At 35.6% G+C, this 25,162-nt stretch overlaps 1 protein-coding gene across 13 annotated transcripts in view; it reads left to right on the top strand.

Annotated features, from left to right (window-relative positions):
* CACNA1D (calcium voltage-gated channel subunit alpha1 D) overlaps window positions 1-25,162 on the top strand; it is a 194,409-nt gene that overhangs the window by 84,503 nt on the left and 84,744 nt on the right. For 10 of the 13 annotated variants that reach the window (XM_072044121.1, XM_072044113.1, XM_072044112.1 and 7 more), the window contains exons 8-10: window positions 6,380-6,483; window positions 16,832-17,001; window positions 24,954-25,041. In XM_072044121.1, coding sequence (XP_071900222.1) covers window positions 6,380-6,483; window positions 16,832-17,001; window positions 24,954-25,041 — 362 coding nt within the window. Of the gene's footprint in view, window positions 1-5,782; window positions 5,887-6,379; window positions 6,484-16,831; window positions 17,002-24,953; window positions 25,042-25,162 lie in introns of all 13 variants that reach the window. The other 3 variants (XM_072044111.1, XM_072044119.1, XM_072044122.1) reach the window with 1 other exon arrangement.

Here is a 25,162-nt window from a genome sequence, read left to right on the forward strand (position 1 = left end):
AATCCTTCTGTTTTGCTATACCTGGAAAATATGGATTTTGTTAAACCTGGTAGAATCATAGTTTTATTTCCAATGATCCAATAGGAAAACTTCTCTGGATTACTAAAATGGAGAGAGGCAGTACTCTCCATTTTGTTACAGTGATGTGAATCTGCTCTGCCACCGATGGAGTCTGCTGCAAAAGTGTTTCAACTTGGGTTAGCTACCTGAAAAAGAAGTAATTTCTTAGCAAACAATCACATTTGACAGCTAGGCTTTTTCTTCTTCTCCCCAGCCAAAGACAGTAAGCTGATTAATGAAATACCATCAACAGTAATTAGCTAAAATAGTATTAGGTGCTGAATGAAAAAAAAAAAAAAAAAAGACTCACATCTAAACTTATTTCTAACCAATATTAGTATTAGAAAAAATAGTTTTGAGCAATTAGCTTTGAATAATAGATGCTTTATGTGACCACCTAACCTATACACTTCAATAGCTAACAATAAATAAAATTAACAAAAGGTAGAACCTGAGATCTGTTCAGACAGATCAAAGCAAATCAATGCAAAAGAAGACATGCCATACAAGTTGGGGTTTAACTTGAAAGGGTCACCTATGTATGTACTGTAGGGTAACTTTATAGAATGGTTTACATACAGAAGATGGAGGCCAAATTTAGAGGTGATAAAGTAATTATCAGGCTGTCTGGGTGCTGTAACAACTTTCTGTCTTTCCGGGAGATATATTTCTTTTTAGCCTGCCTTAATGCCTGAGCCATGGAATTCTGTTTTCCAGTTGTTCTTGTGCTGAGATGCTTAACAGTGCAGTGGTCTCTGAGTTCACACCCCACATGCATCACTCAGCATGTATCTGTGTCAGTGGTGTACCAAAGCTGAGTCTGTCCAACCAGGAGAATGTCAGGGAAATCTATGCTTTAATGGCAGAACCCAGGGAAGATTGAAGATAAAATTACATGCTTTCACAAGCCAGCCTGGAGGCTGCTATGCTTTGAGCACAGCCTGTTTTAAGTAAGATTTAAGTTAACTCCACTTCAGCCAAGAATATCCCAGGACACAACCTTTGAAGCTAGTAGGCTTTGAAAATCTGTCTGGTGTGCTCTAAAATGAGTAGAATAAATAGTTTGTGATATGAGATTTGTGAACCTACAGTGTATGCTTCAGAGAAGGCAGGATTAGTCGCATTTCACAAAACACTCATTTCTGAGGTATTTTTACACCCTTCAAGAGACTTAATAATTTTCAAGATGATTAGATAGGTTCTAGGTAACAATAAATAAACACACTGATTATGTCCATTAGAATGTTATGAAAGGAGAAAAGTAAAATTGGAAAATAAGATACTTAAGAAGTTAAATGAGTCTGAAACATAATGGAAAATAATTCAAAATAGCTTCATGCTTCAGCGCAATGCATTTTTAATGGTATAAATGCAGAATTAGAGGCGTTACTGCACAGCTTTATCATTATCCCCCAGTTAGGGTTTCGATTAATCAATACACACAAAAAGCTTGCCACATTTTTTGGTAAACTAGTGAAAGCTTTTCAGGAAATTAAAGCCTTGATTGCATATGGGGATTTTACTTATAATTACCACAGATAGGGATAGATGAGATATTTTAATGATTTCTAATTTATGTTATAGATTAGGGTGTGCCATCTGCTGCTATGTAATGTTTTTTTCTGTGCTGTAAATTTGGCATGCTCCTGGTATCACTTCAGAAACTTTGTCCCTGAACATCTACACTGCATTGTATGACAGCTGACTCCAACTACAGCACAACTAACAAGATAATTCACCCCCAATTGACAGATGGGGCAGTTTCAGATGGTACCAGGTTTGTCTCATCAGATCAATTCTTCAAGACTTTGTAGGCATATGCTCACAAATACATGCATATGAATGTGGAGTAATATATATATATAATATTTTATCTTCTACCAATTTGACTTGCACAGAGTAACTTGTCTCCAGATCTGGTAGTATCAACAGATCAAGTATCAAAATGGTTCCTTTTACAGGGACTTCAGAGCAGTTAGTTCCTGCGTCACCATGAAAAGGATAGGGAGAGCTTCAGAGTTTAGTTCAAATGTTATTTTCAAAGCTGTTCAAGCATACAACGTAAGAACTCTAATGTAGTGTCTGTATGAAAGGCTGAAAATGTCAGAATGTAGCCAAAAAAAGTATCTCTGGTAAAAAAAAAAAAAAAAAAAAAGAGGGGGGGGGAGCATTTTTAAACAGTTATCTAACTGAATCGTAATGCATCTACCATTATAGTGAAATGTAATTAAGTGATAAGAAAAACACTCACTTTGTCCTTCATATCATCCTTCATCTTGTCTGTCCTCTGGATGATGTGATGGACAAATTAATTAGAGCTAAAATCAAAACATTATGTCTAGATCTGGAAAATGGTACAAAGAAGGGCAGGAAGAATGGCACTTGGCAAGTGTCTTTGTGATAGGTGTTATGGATGCTAAAAGCTTAATGGCTCCAAAAAGAGATGGGACAAGTAAGTCCATTGAGAGCCACTAGGTTTGATGGCTGCTCTAGGCTGCTGTATTTCTGAGCCACAGAGAGTGGGGGTCTTGTAAGACTTTACTAAGGGTTTGAGATCTGATAGCTCCTGGATCTCCTGATGCCCTTGTAGCATTATTTAGGGGCATTTATGTTTCTTAGTTGCAACTTCCAATAGGTCTGGAATTTGTGTCTTTTAACTCCTATATCTGGACTTTGTGTGAGAATTTAGTATCAATGCTTTCAATTGAAAAAAAAAAATCATTTCGGAGGATGGAGATTCTTTTGTGTATATATTACCAAAACTCTGCCTCCATCATTAGTCAGAGTACAAATTGACTCTTCTAATCTTTCTTTAATTGAAAGTTATGAAAAATGCCACTTGACATGCATGAAATGAGCAGTAAAGTTTTCCAAATGGAAAGGTCTTCTTTACACGCTTTCATCTCTGGTATTAATGCAATCAGAAATATTATTTCATGAATAGAAATTACAGTATGTTACTTAAAGAGAGTTTGTCTCTAGATTTAAATGGTAAAATTGTATAGAAGCAGTTTCATGCTGTTGATTTTAGGAATTAGTACCAACCTGTTCTAGTGGAATATGGGTTCCTGACTAAGGATTGCTTTTGGATTAGTTCAGCATCTGCCCAAACCAAAACATTTCTTCTGGTGCTGGTTAACTGCAGTTTCCAGGTTTCATATCACAGGACATTAGTCCTAGATAGATTAGCCTGAAATACTGGGTGTAGAACCAAACTGCATAAATTAGGATTTCTTTTTATACATTGCTCTAAAGTGAATGAAGGATATGCAAATCACAGCTGTGTGTGCTAATAGAGCCTTTATGACAGACCATGGAAATTTCAGCTTTGTATATGGGTTACTAAGCTAGCACAATGCCTGGCTTCTTGGATACATCCTCCCTAGCAAAAAGAATGTATCAGGTTAGGTTGCAGTGATTACCAGAGCACTTCTTTTCCTCGTATCTTTTGTTATCTTATATCTTTCTTAAAATGTAATTGCAATTTCAGGTTTTTCAAAATGATTTGTAGCAGGAAAACATTGACATCAGCACCAGATGAATTTATGCCCTCACTCTGAACTCTGGTAACTTGCAAAATACTGTGTGCAAATGGTATAGTTAAGTTGGATACAAAACACATTTGCAAGTACTTGAAGTTCAGACAAAATGTTGGCTCTTACACACTATTGTTAGAAACCATCTTTGCCTGATCTGTATTATGTGAATAATTTCTATGAAGGAAACTCAATTCTGAAGTAATAAAATAATTACTAAGTATGCAATTGAATAAAAAAAATAAAAAATAACTGAGTACATTTGATTCCTAAACTTCAAGGCCAGATGCTTATAGTTGGAAGAAGGTGCAAAGGGCAACACACACTGGAACAAAGAAGAAATTCAGTGTCAGCAGTAGGGCATTTTCTTAAATACTTAGCTCTCTTTTGCTGCTAAGACTTCTCAAAGGAGGGGACTCACACTGAGGAGACAGGCACAGATGATAAACTATTGGTCCCCTTAGCTTAGGTGCCTACCATGCTAAGTATTGCTAAAAGTACTGCACAGAAACGTATTGCACAGGAGATTGAGTTGAAGTAGGTCAGTGTAATGGCAGCATTATGAAAGATTTTATTTCCCACATGAATAAGATGTAGCAGAACTGGACCATGGAAACTTGAAATCTTTTAAAATTGAAGCCAAAGATCCCAGCCTTTCAGAATGGCTGTAACTCTTCTCCATTTTAATTTCTCTAAAATATTGCTTTATTGAAATTAAAAGGAAAAAAATCCAAATCAAATATATAACTTGCATTTTTAAATCTTTTTTTACATATACTATCAAGTAAGCGATTGTATATTACTCTTTTGGTAATTTTGGAAGTTCCAGTTAGTATCAAATGGTATTATTGCAGATCACTAGTGAAGAAAAGTGCCTGTGGGCCTTAACCTGCAAAGACTTAATGCATGTGCTTACATCTAGCTATCCATTGGAGTGCCTTGCAGAAACTTAGACTACAACAAATTTTTAAAAGATAGAGAAAAAAAGAAAAAAAAAAAAAGCAAAGTACACCTTGAAACCCTTTTGTTCCCATGCTTAATATGGGATTGTGTCCATTCCAACAGAGATGTTAGTGACATGATTTAAAATGGACTGTCTGTAGAGCTCAAAGCCTAATCACAAGTTGCAGATGCGACAGACAGACATACAACAGCATTCACAAAGAGAAAAAGGTTTGCCCAAAAATCGTTATACATTGCCATATATAGTCCTGAATCCTCATGGATTTTTATTTTGTCTGATGAATCTTCATGGCCAAAAAGCATCTCAAGAAGAACATAGTGCAAACCTGTCAGTATAAACAAAAAAGCCAGAATAATTCTTCTCCCATAAGAGAAATTTCCAAGAAGCTCCAAGTCAGAATTGCTTTTTTATAACTTAATGTCTCTTTACACCTGAATGATAGATAAAATAACTATTTTCTTGTGTTTTAAAGTATCTTTTATTTTCTGAACAGTTCTTAGTTTTCCCTGGATATGTTTCTTGAATCCATCTCATAGGATTGCTAAAAATAACAATGGAAAAGATAGATTTGTAGAAAAATTTGTGTGTACCTATAAATAGTCTGTCTGAAGTTCAGTAACTTCAACCTCATTGTTTCTGGAATATTTCCATGTTTCTGCTATGTTTTAAAATTTGATTTCAGGTTTTAATTTTCATAAAAGTGTTCATGTTTTTTCAAGTATCTGACTGCATCCAGCTGTAGTATTTCAGGGAAAAAGTACTGAAATTCAATTTTGCAGAAAAAAATAATATTGCTTGTCCTGCTGAGATACATGTTACTGTTTACTTTCTCAAAGGATCATTCATGTAGTTAGGATATATATGAATTAAAAATCCTAGTATTTCAATGCACTTTGTAAACATCTTTTAATTTAGTGAGATCTGAAATTTACTGTTTTAGGTATTAAAGAATTAATGCTATTAATGTTATAGTGCTCTATTTGTATGTTTGATAGTATTTTTGATCTGAAGGCTAGGTTCACTCAGTACTTTTTCCTAGAATACGTATTATGACTGCAAGTTGATGTGGCCAGTGCCTTTTTTCTTACATTATTCTCCTTTGATAATTGCTGCAGGAATGCATAGAATGCTGTCTCATCTGAATGATTAAGTTCTGTTTCTCTGATTCTTCATTGCTATTACTATAGTGATCTACTCTATAAGATCATCTTATTTCTTGCAGATGAATGATGCTATGGGATTTGAATTGCCATGGGTGTATTTTGTCAGTCTCGTCATCTTTGGGTCATTTTTCGTACTAAATCTTGTTCTTGGTGTATTGAGCGGGTAAGCATACACCTTTTTCATCATGAAGGCAGAGTCCTTAATTCAGTTGCCATGAACACACAGGTTATCTTATACAGGTGAGACTTCAGTTGCAATGACATTTTATTTTTTTTAATTAAATTTCTATTTTTCCTCTTCTAATTTTGAACAGAAGGAGTTTTCTGTAGCTTTCATACAAAATACCAAATAAAAAATCAGAATTCAGACATACCAGTATATATATATATATGTCCATATTTGTGGCAAAAGTATGAGAAGAACTAAAAATTCTCCCGCACCTATTTAAATATGTTATTTTAATTCAGCTTCTGCAGCATCACATTTGCAATATAATTTGGGTAAGTAAATAAATTAAACAAAAGTTTCTTGCTTTTAAGAACTGAATAAGCCCTAAACTTTCAGTGTTAACACCTACGTGATCTGGCAGCTGCAAAAAAGGACTCTGCTGTTTAATGAATGACAGAATCATAACTTATTTCCTTGCATTTTACAGGTAAATGATGCAATAGGATGTGAATGGCCATGGATCTATTTTGTTAGTCTTATCATCCTTGGCTCATTTTTCGTACTTAACCTGGTTCTTGGTGTACTTAGTGGGTAAGCAGTTGAGTTAACATTGTGTATGCTACTGTTACTTGTAAGATGGCCTCTGCATTTACTCAAGCTTCTCAGCAATGGCTTTTCTGCATGCACTTAAGATTCTTATGTCATCCTACCAGTGTTTGCTCTCTTGACTAAAGTGTGATCCTAGTGCCTGTATCTGTCTGACATCACGTTCACCATGCTTGCCAAAAGTATCTTTTAGATGAGGCACCAAACTTCTCATTCTCTAATAGTTCAGCAGGGAGAAACATTTCTCACACAGAGATGGGTGACACTTGTACAAACGTTTTCCCCTATAATTATAGCCAAGTGTCTCTCTGTAAAATTATTATTATTATTATTATTATTATTATTATTATTATTATTATTATTATTATTCAACTAGCTATAAAGTAATTGGAGTGTTCTTTGCATTTACCAGTCATGTAGCAAATTTTATTTTAATGGGGTACTTGAAGATATGTCTGATAGAAAGAGTATGACTAGTGTACTATGACACAAAATGTTTAATGCTTCCTGTATCATTGAGGTGTGTACTGCTGTGACATCCCACAGCAGCAATCTGATATTCTTATCAATAATCAAATATAAAGTTAATATGGTTGTCAGTGGGAGGTTGTCACAGCACTTTGTTGCTCTGTATATTCCAGACTCCAGCTAAGGACTAAAGTGTCATCAGTTTTAGATGTATGATGTGGTTTAAAACTGTAATTTATGGCAACAGTTTGCAAAGTTTTCTTCTTACAAAGCCCAAGATATTTTTTCATAAAGAAAGAAAAGGTCCTGCTGGCATCTGAATCCAAATACAATTATAACACACATTATTTTTTATGTTAGCTACGAGTTACACAACAAATGATACTGTTTTGGCAGCCTTGGGCTAGCTGTGCCATCTTTGTTACCCAGCAGAAAAATGTGTCTTGCACTGAACACAGCCTTATAGTTGATGGTGTCATCAGGCTGCGTGTGTGTGCAGCCATGTTATAGTTTTGCCGTGCTGCGTATTAGGTTTGAAAGGAATTATAGGATGTCATATATAGAACATTCATGGAAATCAGGGAATCAGAAGCAATTTGCAATTGATAATGTGATAATTATGTTACTAAGGCATTTTTGTTTTAATGGTTTTACAATGTGTTTTTAAAAATCATTTATCTGTGATAGATTACTGTTGTACACAGGAAACTGTGGAAAGCATGGTTTTTACATTCCTTTCAGAATCAATTTACAAAGCAGATGTTTGAAAGTAAAGAGGTAGTGTGCTAAAAACACATTGCTGATTTTTTGATTTAATTTCTTCTTTCCAAGACCCACCCTGTAGTGGCTGACTTATGCTATCATATAGGCTTTGTTTTTTTCAGGGACAAGTATGTTGCAAAACTAAGGGCCTAGCTTTTGCATCACAGCCACGCTGGTCAAATAAGAAATAAGAAAGAAAACAACAGACAGAAAACTGAGAGTATGATTTATTTCTCTGTTTGATACTGTTACCTAACGTCGCTGTGTGACCAGACTTCCCACTAAAGCCATTAGGTTTCCACAGTTCCTTTCACTGGCCCTTAAGAAAGTCATAAGCAGCAATTAGTTTTCTTCCCGTTGTGTGAAGGTGTGCTATGGGAACAGTTAATTATTATTTCCCTTTTCCCTTGCTTGACTCAAACAAAGTGCTATTGGTTTCTTTTTTTTTTTTAATTTTATATAATCCCAATATATATATTAAATTTTATTTTATTATTTATTATTATGATAATAATTTTTATATTTATTATCAATTATTTTAATATATATATAATTTTATATATTTTTAATAAGTAGGGGAGAAAGTAATGCCAGATTTGGTGTGTTGATACACCTTTTCATTTCTTCCACTGAAGCCAAGGAAATTCAGAGATTTACACAGCTAAGTTTTTTATTTGATTTAGTACAGTCAAAATATTTTATAAGGCTTGCAACATTATGATGTGTTAGCTTTTTTTTTTTTTTTCCTGCATGATTTGTACATTTAAATAAGGTAGTTTTTCAAAGCTAGTAAAAATTTGTTGGGTAAGTCAGATAAATCATTGTATTTTTTATTGTACCCCTCTTATATTCTCTTATATTTGTGACTCAGATATCTTTAATATCTACTTTGTTGGCATCAGTGTTGGTACTCTTTCAGCAGCTTTTCCTTTATTCTGTTGTAATGAGACAGCTTTGTTGAGGAAATTTTGCTGGAATATGAAGTTGTTCTATAGCCACTGTAACAATATAGAGGAAAAGGTGTCCCTTTGTCTTTGGGTTCCGTTCTACAGACAAGAATTCACCACTGATTTCTTGATCCTAAGAGCTCTAATGCTCTTTAGAGTCCTTACCCACTTGCCTTTGATTTCCAGTGAACTTAAATGGCAGTGGTAAGTGTCACATGAGCTCACCTGAAATTTATAAATTCATTCATTATTCCTAAACTTATTTTCTGCCGGGGTGTCACTAACTGCAGCATCACTTAAAAGTCCGGAGTGCTTGATGGATTGCCTGTATCAATGTTTGCTCAAAACATGTGAAAGAGAAATCCTAGCACTACAGTTGTTCACAATTTCCGTGCTGAAGGAAATGATATAAATAGATTGAGATTTGTGATGTATGAATATCACTAATATTGACATTGAGAAGGAGAGGAGCAAGGAGAAGATATCTATTATACCAAACTGATACAAAAGTGAAGAAAATGTCCTGGCATACTTGTTTGAAACTGTGAAAAAGGCTAGTGTGTAGCACTGTTACACTGATTTATTTTGGTTGATGAATTCCGTTATACTTAATAGCAAATATTTTCCATGTATTTTCTATTTAGACATGTCTGCTTAAATCTTAGGGGCACTCTGTACATCCTTTGGATGTATTTGTATTAATTAGCAAAAAGCTATATATATATTTCATCCTGAGCCAGGCATTGAATGAGTAACACTTGCATTCTTTCATTCTTTCTTTCTTTCTTTTTTTTTTTTTAAGAGTTAGCTTTTATGTTTTATGTTCTTCAAACCATAGCATGAAACTTGTTCACTTATAAGTCTACAAACAAAATTAAATTTTACTAAACCAGTCAGGGAATGCAAAAATGATGCCAACTGACTTGAAAAGCATGGCTTTGGATACAGATTTTGGAAGTGGAATCTGAATGCCTAATACAACTTTTCTGTATGAAAGTGTTAATATCTTGTAATATCAACTTCTTCTGTGTCCATTTAAATCTGCTGGTTTGATCTGTTTGCAGTTTTAAAACATTCGTTCACTCTCTTTGTATCCCTTTGTTACACTGTGACCATCTGCCCCTTTGTATTTCTCTACTGGCTCTTGTGCACTGCATGTTTGATGTATTTAGATACTGTACAAGTGGATGAGAATGATGATTTCGAAGATCTTTTATTTTACATCTAGCATTTTCTGAAGGTGAGTATTTACTGGTGATCCATGTCAGTTTTGCGTGCTAAAGGTAATAATCATAAAAACTCAGTTTGTGCTATTAATAGCAGATATGTAAATTAATAGAAGTAATGTGTGTGTAGGAAATATGGTAAAAATTTTAAATTTTGGAAGGAAGTTGACTATAGAGATTTTTTCTAGTCAATTGAATAACAAGGATGGAGAGATTTCATAGGCTTAATTATATAATTGATTTTGGTAGTTTTGTCTTTTTCAAAATACTGCCTTTTTCATACTCCATAATCTGACAAGTGCTCTAGAAATGCTTTTGGAGACAGCTATAGATGTGGCTGTAGAAAAGGGTCCTAGTGCTGGCTCCGGGTGCAACACCAGCAGAGGGCTCTGAAGAAGACTATCTCTGGCCTGAGAACAGACTTGACAGACAGCTCCTCCCTAAATACACAAGAAAAACTGGTGGTAGATCTGGCTCCTGAAAGTTGTCTGGAAATGTTTGGAACTGTGATTCAGAATGTGGGCATGTTGGGAATTCCTTTCAAAGTGGTGAATTTAGTTAGGGGAATCTAGGTGGCCACCTCAAACCTTTACCTGATCTTTCATAATGAGGTTGCGAGATTGAATTCATATCCAATTTGGAATCCAGATGAAAATACTTGTTGCAGGTCTGAAAAGCTGCAAATAAATGCATTCTTCAGATAGCTGTGAATTTTCTTTCTCATTGGCTGGTCTGCATTTTGCCAGTTCACATTAGAAATGTAAGGCTGCAATGTGGTTCCAAGTAATTGTTTTAGCAATTAGAAATCACAGGATTGTCATGACACAAGTGCACTCTATTTTGATTGCTGTGTCTTCTGAGCTACCAGCATGGTGGTGTTTCAGTCTGCAAAAGATATCAGAGTACGCTTTTTTTTTTTTTTTTTCCCCTTTGTAAAGATTCCTCTGGTTATGATCCAAGGACTGGGCAGTGCAGCTTTAGGGCAACTTGACACTTGATGAAATAGCACAGAAATTGCAACTGAGGAGCTGCTCAGCAATGCAAGTTCTGTAAAGGGTGGTGGACTGCTTTAGGAGCCTGCTTTTATGTGTAGCTTTGTTATACACAGTTTGTGTATCTGGCATAAACAGGACCTGTATTCTCCAAACTCATGAAATACCAGACAGAAACTGGGACCTGAGGGCAGGCCTCCAAATATTCCAGGATAAAAGACCTGAGTGTGTCATGACCAGCAGTGCAAGAGACAGAAACCTGAAACTAGAAAGTTAAGTTAGACATTATAAAGTTAGAGGCTACCTTTAAAAAGTAAAGGGCAGAAATTGAGAGGAACTCATCAACCCTGAAAGTCTGTTTAAAAGTGTGCTGAAATAAATATGCCAGTATTTCAGCATGCATTCAACTGTTTTACTATTAACAGAGAAAATAATAAATGATAAAACTTCGTAATTTATTTATCAAGAGTCATGGCTTTTAATGATGCATGATAATCTATTCCCTGAGATATTCCTTGTCATTAGGGGATGGTTTCTGCTGATGACATCTTCTGCTCAAGGCATTAGTATTTCATTGGGTAGCCATGGAAACAAATAAGACCTTTCAAACACGCTTTAATAAATCTCTCTGAGTTGAATTTATTGCTTTCCTAAAGGACACCAAAGCATAAGCTTTGACATCCTCCTACATGTAAGTCTTGCAGGTTACTAAGAGAATGTTATTTTTTTTTCCATTTCTTTCCCACAGTATTATTTGCAATGTATGTAGTGATTCTAAAAGCTAAGGGCACGTACTTATCCATGCTAATCTCACTGGTAATATCTGTCAATTCATATAATACAAAATATGTTCACACAGAGAAGCTTATACACCTAAGAACTGTTGTCTACAGTATATATGGAAAAAAAATGTAGAAGATGAAATTTGAATAATGATGCACAAAATAGAAAACAGCAGTGAACTGTCATCCATAGTCTTTCAGCAAAAGGGAAATGAACTGGTTTTGATAGCATTCTTTTTCACATCAGAGGGAAAGCTTCATAGAAAAAGGAGACTTACAGATAAAAATTTAACTCCCTCACACAATATACATTAATAAAGAGGAAAGGAACTTCAGCTCCAGATCTCAGCAGGTTGCTTTTGATTGCTGTGTGGCTAGTAAAAATAAAACTCAAATACACAAATAAATACATTTAAAAAAATCAAAAGGAAAAGGGAATATCCTTGGTTGATCAATTGAATACACAACAATAATTAGAAAATTCTTTCAGCTATATACAGTGGTAACTCTAACCAACTTCTCTAAACAGAGACCAATAAAAAACTATGGAGTAATCCAGTATCCTTTAATAAAAGAGCATGAACGGGAGTGATTTTATTTCCATTTTGTCAGAACTCATCACGCTGTCTTTTTAGGTGTTGGTCCTGTGAAATGAGCTTCTCACAGTTAACAAACCATTGACCAAAAGCTTTGACAGTGCTCATCATGATGGTAGGGTGAACACACTACGAGGAATGGTCCTACCCTCAATGCTATGAGTTCTTCCTCTAAAAAATCCAACATAGTGAGCCAAACAAGTCTCTACTCAGGACAGAATGAGCCAATCTTAAAGTGCAAATATAATTAGTCTGAAAAATTCAATCTCAGTTTTGTTGGTCCGTTACCACCACTATCAAACTGTTTCCAATCTTGCTGTTCCCACAGCTGATTCCATCACCTTCATGTGCACTCTTTGGCATAATAATGCTATCCAGGCCTTGACACAGTGTAAATAAACTTTTTGCTGTTGAGTGTACATTTTCTCAATTGTTGGCCAGCTATACAGAAAAAAATATAGCTAGGTATTAATAGTTTGCATTTCCACATCAATTCTCCTTGCTCAAGCAAAATTCCTGATTGATATATATACATATATAATATACATATTTCCTGCAGAAATAATTCTGCAGTGTTCAGCATATGAGTTATTATTTCTAACAAGAGGAGTAATAATATAAAAAAAAATCTCAAGTAATTAAAGATGTGATGTCACACGCCTATTTTCATATCTTGTTACATCTGGTTACACAATAGGCCTGGCTGTGGGCTGCTGTCCATGCTTTTTTTTTTTTTTTAAGCAGTTGGAGTTCTCTGATTTGCTTCTGCTAATTTGTTGGTTGGTATGGTTACATCCGTGTGAAACCTATGCTGTGGCAAACACTGTACTCCTGTGAACACCTTTTTGCTTTTGTGTGACTCTTCTCTGTGAACAAACAAGAGTCTGTGGTGTCTGGGTAACAGCTCTACATATGGCATTCACACAGCGCTTTCCACATACTGGACTCCGTGTGCAGTATGTTCCATACAGGAGATGCAGGAGATGAATTCTTGCTCTCATTCTATCTGCAGAGACTTGCAGTGACACAAAAGGTCTGTAATATGGCCAGCCAAGAATTAGTCCTGGTTTATGCTTAGAGGTGGAAGGCAATTGTTTGTTTCCTATCATCATTGTCTAAGTGATGGACAGGAGATAGAGCAGCACTCCTGTTGCCAGATTTTCATTTCACATATACTGGTGTGCCAAATCAGAGTAGCTTGTTGGGATTTTTCAGTTTACAACAACTTGGGTGGACTGATTTAAATCATATTTTAGGGGGAAACCCTTATGAATGAGAGCATAACTCGTTGAATGCAATTTTTGTCAGGTTAGTCAAAGAACAACAACAACAAAACAACGCTAATTACCCTTTCACATACCAGATCCAGGTCATTTTTATCAAATAAGAATGAAATATTTTGAAATTAGCCCTTAGCAAAGGCATTTGTGAAAACAAACGCTTACATATTTGTACATGTAAATAAATAAAGTCCAATTACCACAATTAACATACAGCTTCCTAAGCCTGTCAGCTTTGTAGGCTTCTGGACTGAGTTCTGGCTTGAACACAGTGAGGGAGGCCAGTTCAGGCCATTGAATGGCCTGAATGACATTTAGACCTAATTGGCCTAATGACAGTTAGACTAATGATGCCAACATATCCAAAAACTTTTTTTTTCTGCCTGGACCTAGCCTACACTCTTCATAGCCATTAAATGCTACACAAGCAGCTGTCTTATTCCTCCTTCCAGGAGAACAACCAATCTATACCTATCTATACAGCCAAATATCTTGTTGTCTAAATGTCTTTGTCAGCAGTTTTAAAGAGCCAACATCTCTCCTTCACCTCACCCCTATCAACTTTTCAATTAACTTCTTGTTACTTGGAAAAAAAAAGAACTTTTTCTGTGCTAACAGATTACTAATTACACTTCTAATTCCATTTAATTCCACTCTTATATGAGGCATTTCAGTAAAAGGAATGTGTACATACATTCATATGAGGGATGTCACTTCATTGTGGCTGTCATTGAAAAGAATACCATAGATCCAGATTCCTCCCTCCTTTGAAGAAAATGCAGTCTTCTCAGGTGTGTTATATTTCCTTACAAACAGTTTTTTAAAATAAAAGGAAATCTTTTAAACATTATGGAAATTAAGTACCACTGCATACTACTGATAAATTGCTGCAGCATTTAACCAAGACAATATCTGGATTCTGTGCTGTATTGAAGGGAAAGGTCGTAGTTAGCTGTGTGTATAAAAACTGTGTTTAATTCTCTGCATGCTGCTATTGTAATGTGAAGTCAAAGTTAAAAGGTGGTTCAGTCATGGGTGAAGTGCAGTTCAAAGTTGCAATCTTGCCAACTGTTTCATTTTAAAATGACTTCTTTCTCTTCATATAATAGCAGTAGCTTTCATTTTGCTTTACCCACACAGATCACAAATCCTTCACTCTAATAAAAAACACCCAAAAGACTTAATTGAACAAAACAAGAGTACTTAGTAAAAGCTAACAAAGGTTATTACTTCTGATTTCACAGTATGCTACAGTAGCTCTTTTTTCCAAGTATACTGCCTATGAAATGAGTCATGAGTATGTTGCCCTAGTCAGATGTAATGGACAGCCTCTTTGAGATAATCCTAAACCCAGTATTCTGTATACAAAAAAAAATAAAAATAATAATGTTACAGGCTTTTGACATCTTCTACCAAAACAAAATCTGTTTTTATTTTTTAAATAAAGCAGTTATCCTTCATAGGGCTGCTAGGTGTTGTCACTGTCACAAGCATTTTTGCGAATAGAAGGGTTTTTGAAGGATCTTTTCCGTAGATGTTAGATGAAGGGTAGCAAATGCAAAGCAAGCACCGGCATTCTTCAGCTTCATTAAGGTGCCATCAGATAGAACAGGATGATCTTCTCCACGTGCCAAATGTACTTTTTGTTGAATTAAGACCTAAACTGTAAAAGGTGTAGTGTCTGCCCCATAGGTTTTGCAATGGAAAGTCTTTGAGCTTCTGCAACATAACATAAAAAAATAATAATAACAATAATGAAAAATAAATATCTGAATGATTGCTTGTAAAGAGCTTAACTTAAAATTACTAATGGCAAAGCAGAAAGTTAGTATTTAGAAGATATTTGAAGACTGCAAATAAAATAGTAACAAAACCAGATTATATGTTTGCAATTCCAGATAAGTAATGTCTGTCACTGAACTGAAATATGTTGAAAAAATAGGAGACTTTTATTTTACTATATTTTGTTCTCAGGGAACCATAATACCGCTAATTGTATTCACCTTGTTAAAATATTTTGCAAGTCTTACCTGTTTGAATCTGGGAACTTCCTAATATGTTTTTCTATTTGAAAGAAGATACCTTCAGTGCTCCAATAAATTTCCCCTTGAGAATATGTTAATTAGGGGAAATTTTAAAGTAAAAGTTCACAAAAAATAAAGGGGTTGCAAATCCATGGTATTTGGAATTACTGTAGCCATTTCCTAGGTTTAATTTCAGCCCCGTTGTAATATAACAGTCTAGGAGAAGCTTAATTTTAAATACTGAATCAGTACATAGTTACGATACAGTTCAAAAGATGGTTGCCTACCCCAATTATACATATCAATCCTCAGATAAATCAGAAAATGTATGATCCCTCTGGCAAAGGGAGTTATGCATTTGGACCCTTTGTTACTGTGCTGAGTGTTTTAATTATGTCAGTATATGAAATGTCATGGTGCAAGAACTTACATGATAGTTGTCTCGAGAAATGCATAATTGAGGGAATCATGGATTTGTGGAGTAGTTCAGGTTGGAAAAGACCTCAGGGTCATTTTATGCACTCTCCTTCTCACAAAGTGTTGCTTAATTATATTAAAGATCATTCCATGATAATGTAGGTAATTAGTCAAATCACCAAGTTAAACTATCAGAGTCAAATACATTAGGTATATTTAGATGGGGGAACCAGGCAGAAGATTCAGTTTATGCAAAAGGATGCAATTCTGATCTGTAAGTACATGATTTCTAGATTTTATTATCTGAGAGCAAAAGGGCAAAACATCCAGATCTCAAACAGCAGAGGTGTCTGTGCCTGGTATAATTAAGAGGAAGCTTGTTAGTGAAATTTTCTGAACCATACACAGAAATAAGTGTGTTAGCCATGGCTAATGAGCCATGGCTGGAAAAGGAGGAGGTATGTTAAGATGGCATTTCTTTTTCGCTGAAAATAACTAAGTTCTCTGATATTATTTTATTCGTGCCAGTCAGATTTTAAACCTGCTTGTAAGAGTGCATGATCATGTGGTGGCTTATAGACTGTATGGGAAGGTTTAAGAATATTGCTTAATTTTTAGCTAAATCAAAACAGTTCTGAAAGTTTTGATGTTGTTTTATAGGGATTTGCTGTGACTTCTTTGCATCACTGTCTCATTTTCAAAGAAGCTCTCAAATCTTCTGTGTTGTTGATTTAGTTCATTTTCTATGTCAGTATGTTATTCTGCAATGTCAAGACCTAGGTCAAAATACCTGGCAGTTTGACAATCAGCATTTTTTTTTCTTTATCTGAATTTGATAGAGAATTTTCCAAAGAAAGAGAAAAAGCCAAGGCCCGAGGGGACTTTCAGAAGCTACGTGAAAAGCAACAGCTCGAAGAAGATCTGAAGGGGTATTTAGACTGGATTACACAGGCAGAAGATATTGACCCTGAGAATGATGAAGAGGTTGATGAAGAAGGCAAACGGAACAGTACGTGTTCTTTACTTAGTGCTACTTCTGTGTGGGGCAGTTTGATTGCTTTTAGTGAGTTACAATGGGGAGAATGCAGCCTATGTGGTGGTGTTGTATGTTTTTTAGTTTGCAAAAGCATTTGTTAACAGAACAATCATGTCTACTAATATATTAACAAATGAAGTTATGGAAGATAATTTAGAATTTTACAGTAAATATTTGCTCTGACTTGTCCATGTACAAATCATTACCTGCACTCAATCACTACTGAGATTTAAAAACTTTATTTCTGTTCTGTGAAAAGTTAGTGCATACATGCCCCTAGGTGTTGTCATAAATCCTTGGTCAAGAAGAATACATTCTTACTTGTAGGTGAATGCACAGAAATCATAGCTCACGGCCAGAACTACGGTAAAGACATAACCTTGTGTTAATAGGACTTTTTTGAGGTTTGAAGTAAGAATTTCAAAAAATAGTAAAAGTTACATAGTTTGATACAGAGGTATCTGTTTTAAACTTAGTTCTGTAATGCATGTAGTTAAGTTTTTGAAAATATTTTTATTTTTAAGAAACGTACCAGTCCTTTTGTTTGCAATAAAAACAGGGCCTGAATTTGCATTGCTGACAGAAGGGAAATATGATTTTATGATAAGCTGGGAAGCAACTTGTGGGATGATGATGTCAGTATCACCATAACAGGAGTAATCTATATCTAAATAAAAATCCATAGCACAAGCAGAGTTTGATCTAGAGCAGAGCAAATAAGCCAAAGATTTAATAGAGTTCACTGTGCTTGGTGATTGCTAATAATTTTATATGGAAGATACACACAAATTATGGGGTTGTGAATGAATATAAAATTCTAAAGCTGAGAAGTAAACAATTACACATTCTACAGAGTAAAATCCAGTGTACAAGGCTGTCATGCAGGGTTGTGGGTGATGCCAGATATGCACAACTGTGATGGATTTGGTTTCAAAGTCTGCAGATGAAATTTCAGGAATTTTTTGCATTGTGTTCAAATTGCCTGCTTATTAATTTGCTGTGAATAACCCTTTGCCCCATCATTCCTTAAACATCTTCTAGATCATGTAGGTCTTTCATAAAATCAAAAATACTTGTTTCCTTACTTGTGTTTGAGAGAGCTTTTTGACTTAGACATAGTTCTAGGACAAATTAAGAGTTGGAGGAGACTTCCAGAGTAACAAGAGTATAGGGAATGTTATTAAAAGAACTTTAAAATGAATCTCAAGAATTGAATTTTGGATAGTTGCTTCTGTTTTAAATATACAGTATCAGAGCTAACTTATTAACATAGAAATAGCAAAGAAGAGTAGAAGCTCCTTTATCAGTGTTATAAAACTACTGAATACTTTATGTGTGTTTTATCTTCAAAGCCCTAATACTGTCAGCTGGTCATAATAACCTTACAATGCAAATATTTGCAGTTTTCTTTTGACTACAGAGAAAAACAGTTAAAATGGAGATTTAATAAGTGAATGAATTTACTGCAGTCTCATCAATACAGCATTGCTTTTCAATGAATAATGCTTCCTTTGCAGGTGGTCAGCTTTTGTATACTTAGTGGTATCTCTTTAGTCCTGTCAACTTAATTTCTACTACTGTAACAAGGGAGAGCGTAGGGAAAGCTGGCAGACCTAATGTGATTCCTACTTCTGCAGCTCTGCTAGAAGCTGAGCTCTGCTTCATTCTACTTCGTCGTAGAATGAAGTGAACTAAGAAATCAGGATGGTGATGGCACCAGTATACTAAGGGTATACTAGTATACCCTTAGCTGTGGCTGAGATCTTGGTCATCTTCTGGCAAGATACTGCCTTAGCATTTTTTTTCTCCACAAAGCAGACATAGTGCATGTAATCACCTGGAATGGTTTTTTCAGTCGTATATTCCAGGCATCTTGTGAAAATCACTACTGGTTTGTCTGAGTTGTAAAAGGTTCACAAAACATTTTGCACAAGCTCAATGGTTTGTTTCACAGTAAACTGTTAACCTGCCAGCATTCTTTTAGCACTGAGCACGTCGTATGTGGACGTTGAGTGGAAATTTCCAGTGAATGGACTGTCTCCTAGCACTCTTCTGGGTTTGTGCATATGCACTTAAATATGTGGCAGTGTCATTCATTTTTAGCATCATCTGCAACAGGGTGTGAAGGACAAAGGTTTGCTCAATCACTTCACCTTCTTGCATTTAAGATGTGTTCTGCTGCACATCCCATTGCATGGGAAGGTGAGATGAGAGAGGGCACAAGCTGTCTATCCACTTACTCCAGAGAAAGCTGTTGGGTTAGGAGCATAATTATGATGATGAACTACTTCTTTGAGAGTCAGATGAAATTTAGCTAGCTATCACCAGGTTAATATTCTTGAGTAGTAAGCTTGGGAGATGATTTTAGTCCAAATGTACCAATGATTTCTAGAACTATCTTTGAAGCAAGTGGTAGAGCTGGGCCTGAAGATGGATAGAATAAGCATTTGCAGGCTGCTGAGCAGCCATGGCCCCACTTCAAATGGCTAAGCCTCCGGACAGTCATGACAGCCATTGAGTAGGATGGTGATGGAAGATCACCATGATCTTCAGTGATGTGGTAGAGCTTTGGGTTTAGGATATGGGAGATCTCTCCATGACAGGAATAGATACTGATCTAAAAGGCAGTTAAAATCAATGATTATTGGCTTCTTGTATGGTCATTAAAAAATGTAGTTAAAGTTTCTGAGACCACAGCATTTTACAAGTTCTAACCAGATAACTGAATTTTCACTAAGTTATTTATATATGAATCCCATGTATTTGTGCATTTTTGTTGCAGATAGTGGGCAGGTATCCAGTACTGTCGAGTAATGTACAACCTTTTAACTACTAGAATTGCCAGCATGTTTCTAGTAAATGTTAAAGGCTTTCATCTTTATTAATTAAACAACAGCTTCTTACCCTGAAATCAATGAAAGAAAACAACACCACCCTTTGTCTTCAAAGGAATGTGAATTTAGCTCAAAATGCAAAAATACAAGTGAGAGGTGATGGTTATAGCTCTGATAAATTATGCAGCCGGTAATTTCAATTTGTTTTGCCTAACATTACTTGTGTTGTGTATCTGGACACGTTTTTATTGATTTTTTATTTTTTTTTGCGTTGCAACTGCTGCCATCTACTGTGTAAATGCTGGGATTACATGTATTTAACACGAAGGGGTTACATTGGCTGACTTAATGGAAGAAAAGAAGAAAAGCAGACTTAGTTGCTTTGGCCGTTCTTCCAATAAACATGGTAAAACATACTCTGATTTGCAGTTGAACTTTCTTTTGTGCCACTACTGCATTTGATGTGTTAGCCTTTGAAGCCTATTGTATGAATTTTCCATAACAAAGGTGTATACATCTAACATGTAGACATCCATGCATGCGGTTCTGCTGTTTTAAGTGCATGCTTCAAATAGACTGATGCTTCAGTGCTCTGCCTTCTTAAAGCATAGTTTTTAATCCATTTAGATTTTGACTGAAGTGTCTTTAAATGTTGTTTAAGTATAGGTTTTCTTTCTTAAAGTTACAAAATACAAAATATATTTTAAATTTAGGTGTGAAGAAGTCCATCAAAGTACGTCACAAGCTTTATACTGGATCATATTGCAAGTTTAGAACAGCATGGTTCTAACATTATATTCTAATATTACTATAAATATTAAATATAATATTTATATTTTTGATTATATTTTTAATGCAGGATATAACAACAACAACAACAACAAAAAACACACTTTTACTGTATCTGCTTTGCTATTGATACTTTTGTTTTGATAATTCTGTTTTTTCAATTTCTCTTCCACTCTGACTGGAGATGCAGAAGGGTTTTAGTGTGATGGGCATTTTCAAATCTGCACTGTTTTAATACTGGCAGATGTGTTGATTTGACATTATCACAATGGTAGCAATTAGGAGATCTGGTTTTAGGCCTACATACAACAAAGTTATCGGAGCAACTGACTTCCTTGCTGTCATGAGGCAGTCACTGTTGTGGCTCAGCCAGAGGCTGGCAAATATGATGCAGTTACTTCAAAGAATGCAGAATATTATTTTGCTAGGACTTTATGGACTCATTTTTACAAATATTAAGTCTGCTTAAAATTATTTATGTAGCTATTAAATATATTGTAATTTTGATTATTTCACTGTCCTTCCACTGCAAGGCAACCAACCACATTCAAACTTATCTTTAGTTTCTGAGGGCTGCCAATAAAAAGAAAGCCCATGAGAATGGACGTTGATAGTATCAAAACTAAATGTGCACTATGTAAGCAGGTACCTCATATCATGTAGAACATATTCCAGGCAGCCCCTCCATAAACAGAATTAGTCCTGAGGGGCTTCACAGTCAAAAGATTTCTTCCTGTTCTGTTTTCTGGACATACAGCAGATTTAGAGAAATTTTGTGATGAGTTTGCAGTGATAGTGTTGCCACTTTTTTTTTTATTTTTTTGGTTGTTAGTCTGTTTTCCTATCTGACTACCTCAAATATTTGGCATAAAGAATTGAGAAAATCTATGTACTGTTTTGAGAAAGAATTAGGACAATTCTGAAGCTTATGGAACTGGTTGGCTATTAGTAGCAGACACAAGAAGAGCGTTTTGCAAGGTTTGCTCTAAAACGTTGCCAGTATCATACCATGTTTAGTAATAGTGTGATTCTCACCAGTAGCTATTTCTGGTTATTGTACTCTAGCTGTACAGATCACTGTGCTTCTGCAGGTTTTTTTTTTCAGCATGTGTAACCAGAAGGCTACCCCCAGGTTCTCACTGTGGAAGTGAGATCAACCAGTGGATCGATAATGCATAGCTGAAGTTGAACCAGAGTAAAATGGAATTTATATACCTTCTATAGGAAAGAAACTGCCACAATAATATGTGCCACCATGGTTCAATACTGCAGGCTGTAATTTAGCCTGCTTCTGGATTCCATGTTAACGCTAGATTTTTGTATAGTAGGATTATTGGAATTTATTTCTTCCAACTCCAGCTGGCTGGGACACATCAATGCTGATGAACACCAGCTCCCTCTTAGTTATGCAAGGTTTTGTCCTGAAGTGGGGTTTGAAATTCCTGCACCAAAAATCTGAAGACCTCAAAGCTGGCCTTCTGTGTGCTGTACATTGCCCAGCCAACACCACCTTACAAAGCTGTCCTCGTGAAACCGGGTCTTTTCAAGACTTGCCAAGTTGCTTGCATTGGTTAGAGTCAATGTGGTCATGCAGTGCTCTTGCTGTTTTCTTCCAGCTAAAGATTTAAAGACTTGCTAGCATTGTTGGAGCTAGACTTCTACACTCTGCCTTTCTTAGTGTTTCTGTCAAGTTTTTCTGTTGGTGTACAAATTACATATAATGTTAGATGTGTTTCTAATTTAAACTGAACTGCCATGGTTCTTTTTTTCCTCTCCTATTTTGTTAACAAAGCACCTGCAAGTCACTAATGGAGTTAGAGCAGCGACCCTGTTTGAAATAGGGGATGACATCCTGGCTATACTTAATAATTAGTGGAACTGACATTGGCTTCAACAGGGACAAAGTTTTTTTCCTTGATATTTTGCTTTTCTTAATGCAGTCATGTTCAGAGAAGGCTGATAATTCTAACTGAGCATCAACTCACCAAGTCTGGGTAGACTTAAATAAAAATTACATTACTTTACACTAAAAAAAATATTTGACATATTAAAACAAAATAGCATTTGTGTGACATGGAGTGACAATTTGAGGAACAAGATTCTAAGTACTGCTTTGGGATGGTATATTTGATGTACAAGTGTGAGGGATGTTGCACATGTTGTGCATGTGAGACTTTCTGCAAAAGTGGTCCTCTGTTTTTATGTAACAGCCCTTAATAACAGTGTATGCAACAAGCCTTCTGAACTCCTATGTTTTTGGTTACCCATAAAAAATGCTAAGATGTTCATCACTAGGTGACTATCATGTTGTGTTTCCTAACAGCAAGCTACCACCCAGCAAAGAATAACCATTTCAGTTCCTTATCAGACAGAGAAACTCATCGCATTTATTGCAAAATAAAGCTGTCATTTCTTCTTTCTTCTGAAGATCTGAGAAAGTGCTTGAAATAGTTTTGTCATTTTTTTCCTAAGCCGTTGAAAATATGAATTATGGAATTTGGATGTCATCGAAGACTACATGCTTTAATTTTTAACAAAAATCCTTTTTAACTCTGTAAGCTGTGAAGTTCACATGAGACTAGCAGTATTCATTTTCTAAACCTTCAATGATATTATATTATGATATTAGAATAGAGGCACTTGCAGGTGCTAACCAGGGATTTTTCATATATAAAATACTGTAAGATTTAAAAAGAATAATCAAAGCAGAAGAACCTCAGGAAAGAATGTTTTGCTGTGCTTACTGCCTGGAGTGTCTTGTTTTATTCAAAGACCCTTATGGACAGTTTGGATCTTTCTATGCTATGCCAAGTCTGTGTTTAACGTTTCATGTAATGGTAACTTATATTTGTGGGGACAGATTCTCATCTTTTGCAAAGGCTTGCTGAGCATCTAGTCTGCACAGAGCTGACAGTCTCTCAAGTATGGAATTAGTGGGCATGTAAACCAACGTACCATAAGCCCTTGCAAGTATCTCTAGGTCAATATTGAGGCAATACAGTGGCTATGCAGAGAAGCTGTTACTAACAGTTCTCATTTTGTACATGATCTTTAGACAAAACAGAAAATTAGTGTCTAATTCTCACTCACATTAACATGAATAACTAAGCCCACTTTAAGCCTCCTTTAGGCAACAAAATAGTGAGAGATCCCTAATAGAAATGGGTATTGTAGTCCTTCTGCCTTCATTAATCTCAGTCCACAGACATGGGCTTAAAATTATATATATATGATATATATATATCGGACATTTGGATATGTGTTGATCCAAAAAGCAACAAACCATCAGGAGGTACAACCCAGAATACCCTTAAGATACTCTATTTTGCTTTTTTTCCTTGCTATTCTACAGTAATTTCTATGTATCTTCTGCCTTCTTTTTTTTCTACTTTATATGATATTTCTTCTATATAAACCAGCAAAATTAATTTGACACTTTTCTTGTTCCTGTAGTTTTCCTTTAATGCTTCCTTTGCAGCTGTGGAAGTAGTGTTCTCTCCTAGGATGTACTGAGCACTTTGATTGTTCATCCTTTCCTAACACCAATCAATACATTCTGTCTCTCTTTTTCAGCTGATTTCGAGGTAACTGGTGATGATGAATTGACAAATGAGTTTATTCTAATAAATCATTGGCTACATTTGCTAACTATGATCCTTACTTGAATGAGGGGTTGGACTAGATAACCTCCAGATGATCTCCTTTTTATTAATAGTAGTCCTCTTCATCCATTGTAGTTCCTATTCTGCCATTCACAGTGCTCCATCCTGTCTGCTCATATATTTACAGGCACAATTACTTTCTAGTGTCTTGCCTTTATAATTTCATAATGGAAGTGAAAGCATAGAGTGGTCAGTGTGATTGGAGTGTGATAGCCCTGTTTTCAAGAGGAACTTTGGTATTTCTTGGAATTAGCAAGCATGTTTGAATTAAACTGATGATTACCTCCAAGGTGGTAACAGAACCCTTCAAAGGTCACAGAATCTAGCATTCGTTTATTAGGAGAAACATGCTCTTTGTTGCAAAATCTCCCTACAGTGTATTCTGTGGTGCATTTTCTGCAGTTATGATGAATCACTGAAATGAAACAAAAAAAGTTAAAGTATACTCTGGAATTCTGTGTGCTTTGTTTTGTTATAAGAGGGGGACTGTTGGAAGTGTCTGACTTCATCTACTATTCCTCAGACCTTCCAAGCTCTCATTAGATCTGCAGAGCAGATGCATTCTTGTGACAGAACAGATCAGTTTCTGTGTAATGCCTTGCTTGGCTCGCAGTCTAAAACAATTGCTGTCTCCTAACAGCAAGTATGCCCACCAGTGAAACTGAATCAGTGAACACAGAGAACGTGAGTGGAGAAGGAGAGAACCCAGCATGCTGTGGGAGTTTATGGTGAGTACACACAGACTGTTTCAGGTTCCCTCCTGTTGTGGTTTAACCCAGCAGGCACCACGCAACTGCTCACTCACTCCCCCCGCAGTGGGATGGGGAAGAGAATAAAAAAAGGTAAAAG

This window comes from Anas platyrhynchos, chromosome 13, assembly GCF_047663525.1.
Source record: "Anas platyrhynchos isolate ZD024472 breed Pekin duck chromosome 13, IASCAAS_PekinDuck_T2T, whole genome shotgun sequence".
In the NCBI taxonomy this organism is placed as follows: Eukaryota; Metazoa; Chordata; class Aves; order Anseriformes; family Anatidae; genus Anas; species Anas platyrhynchos.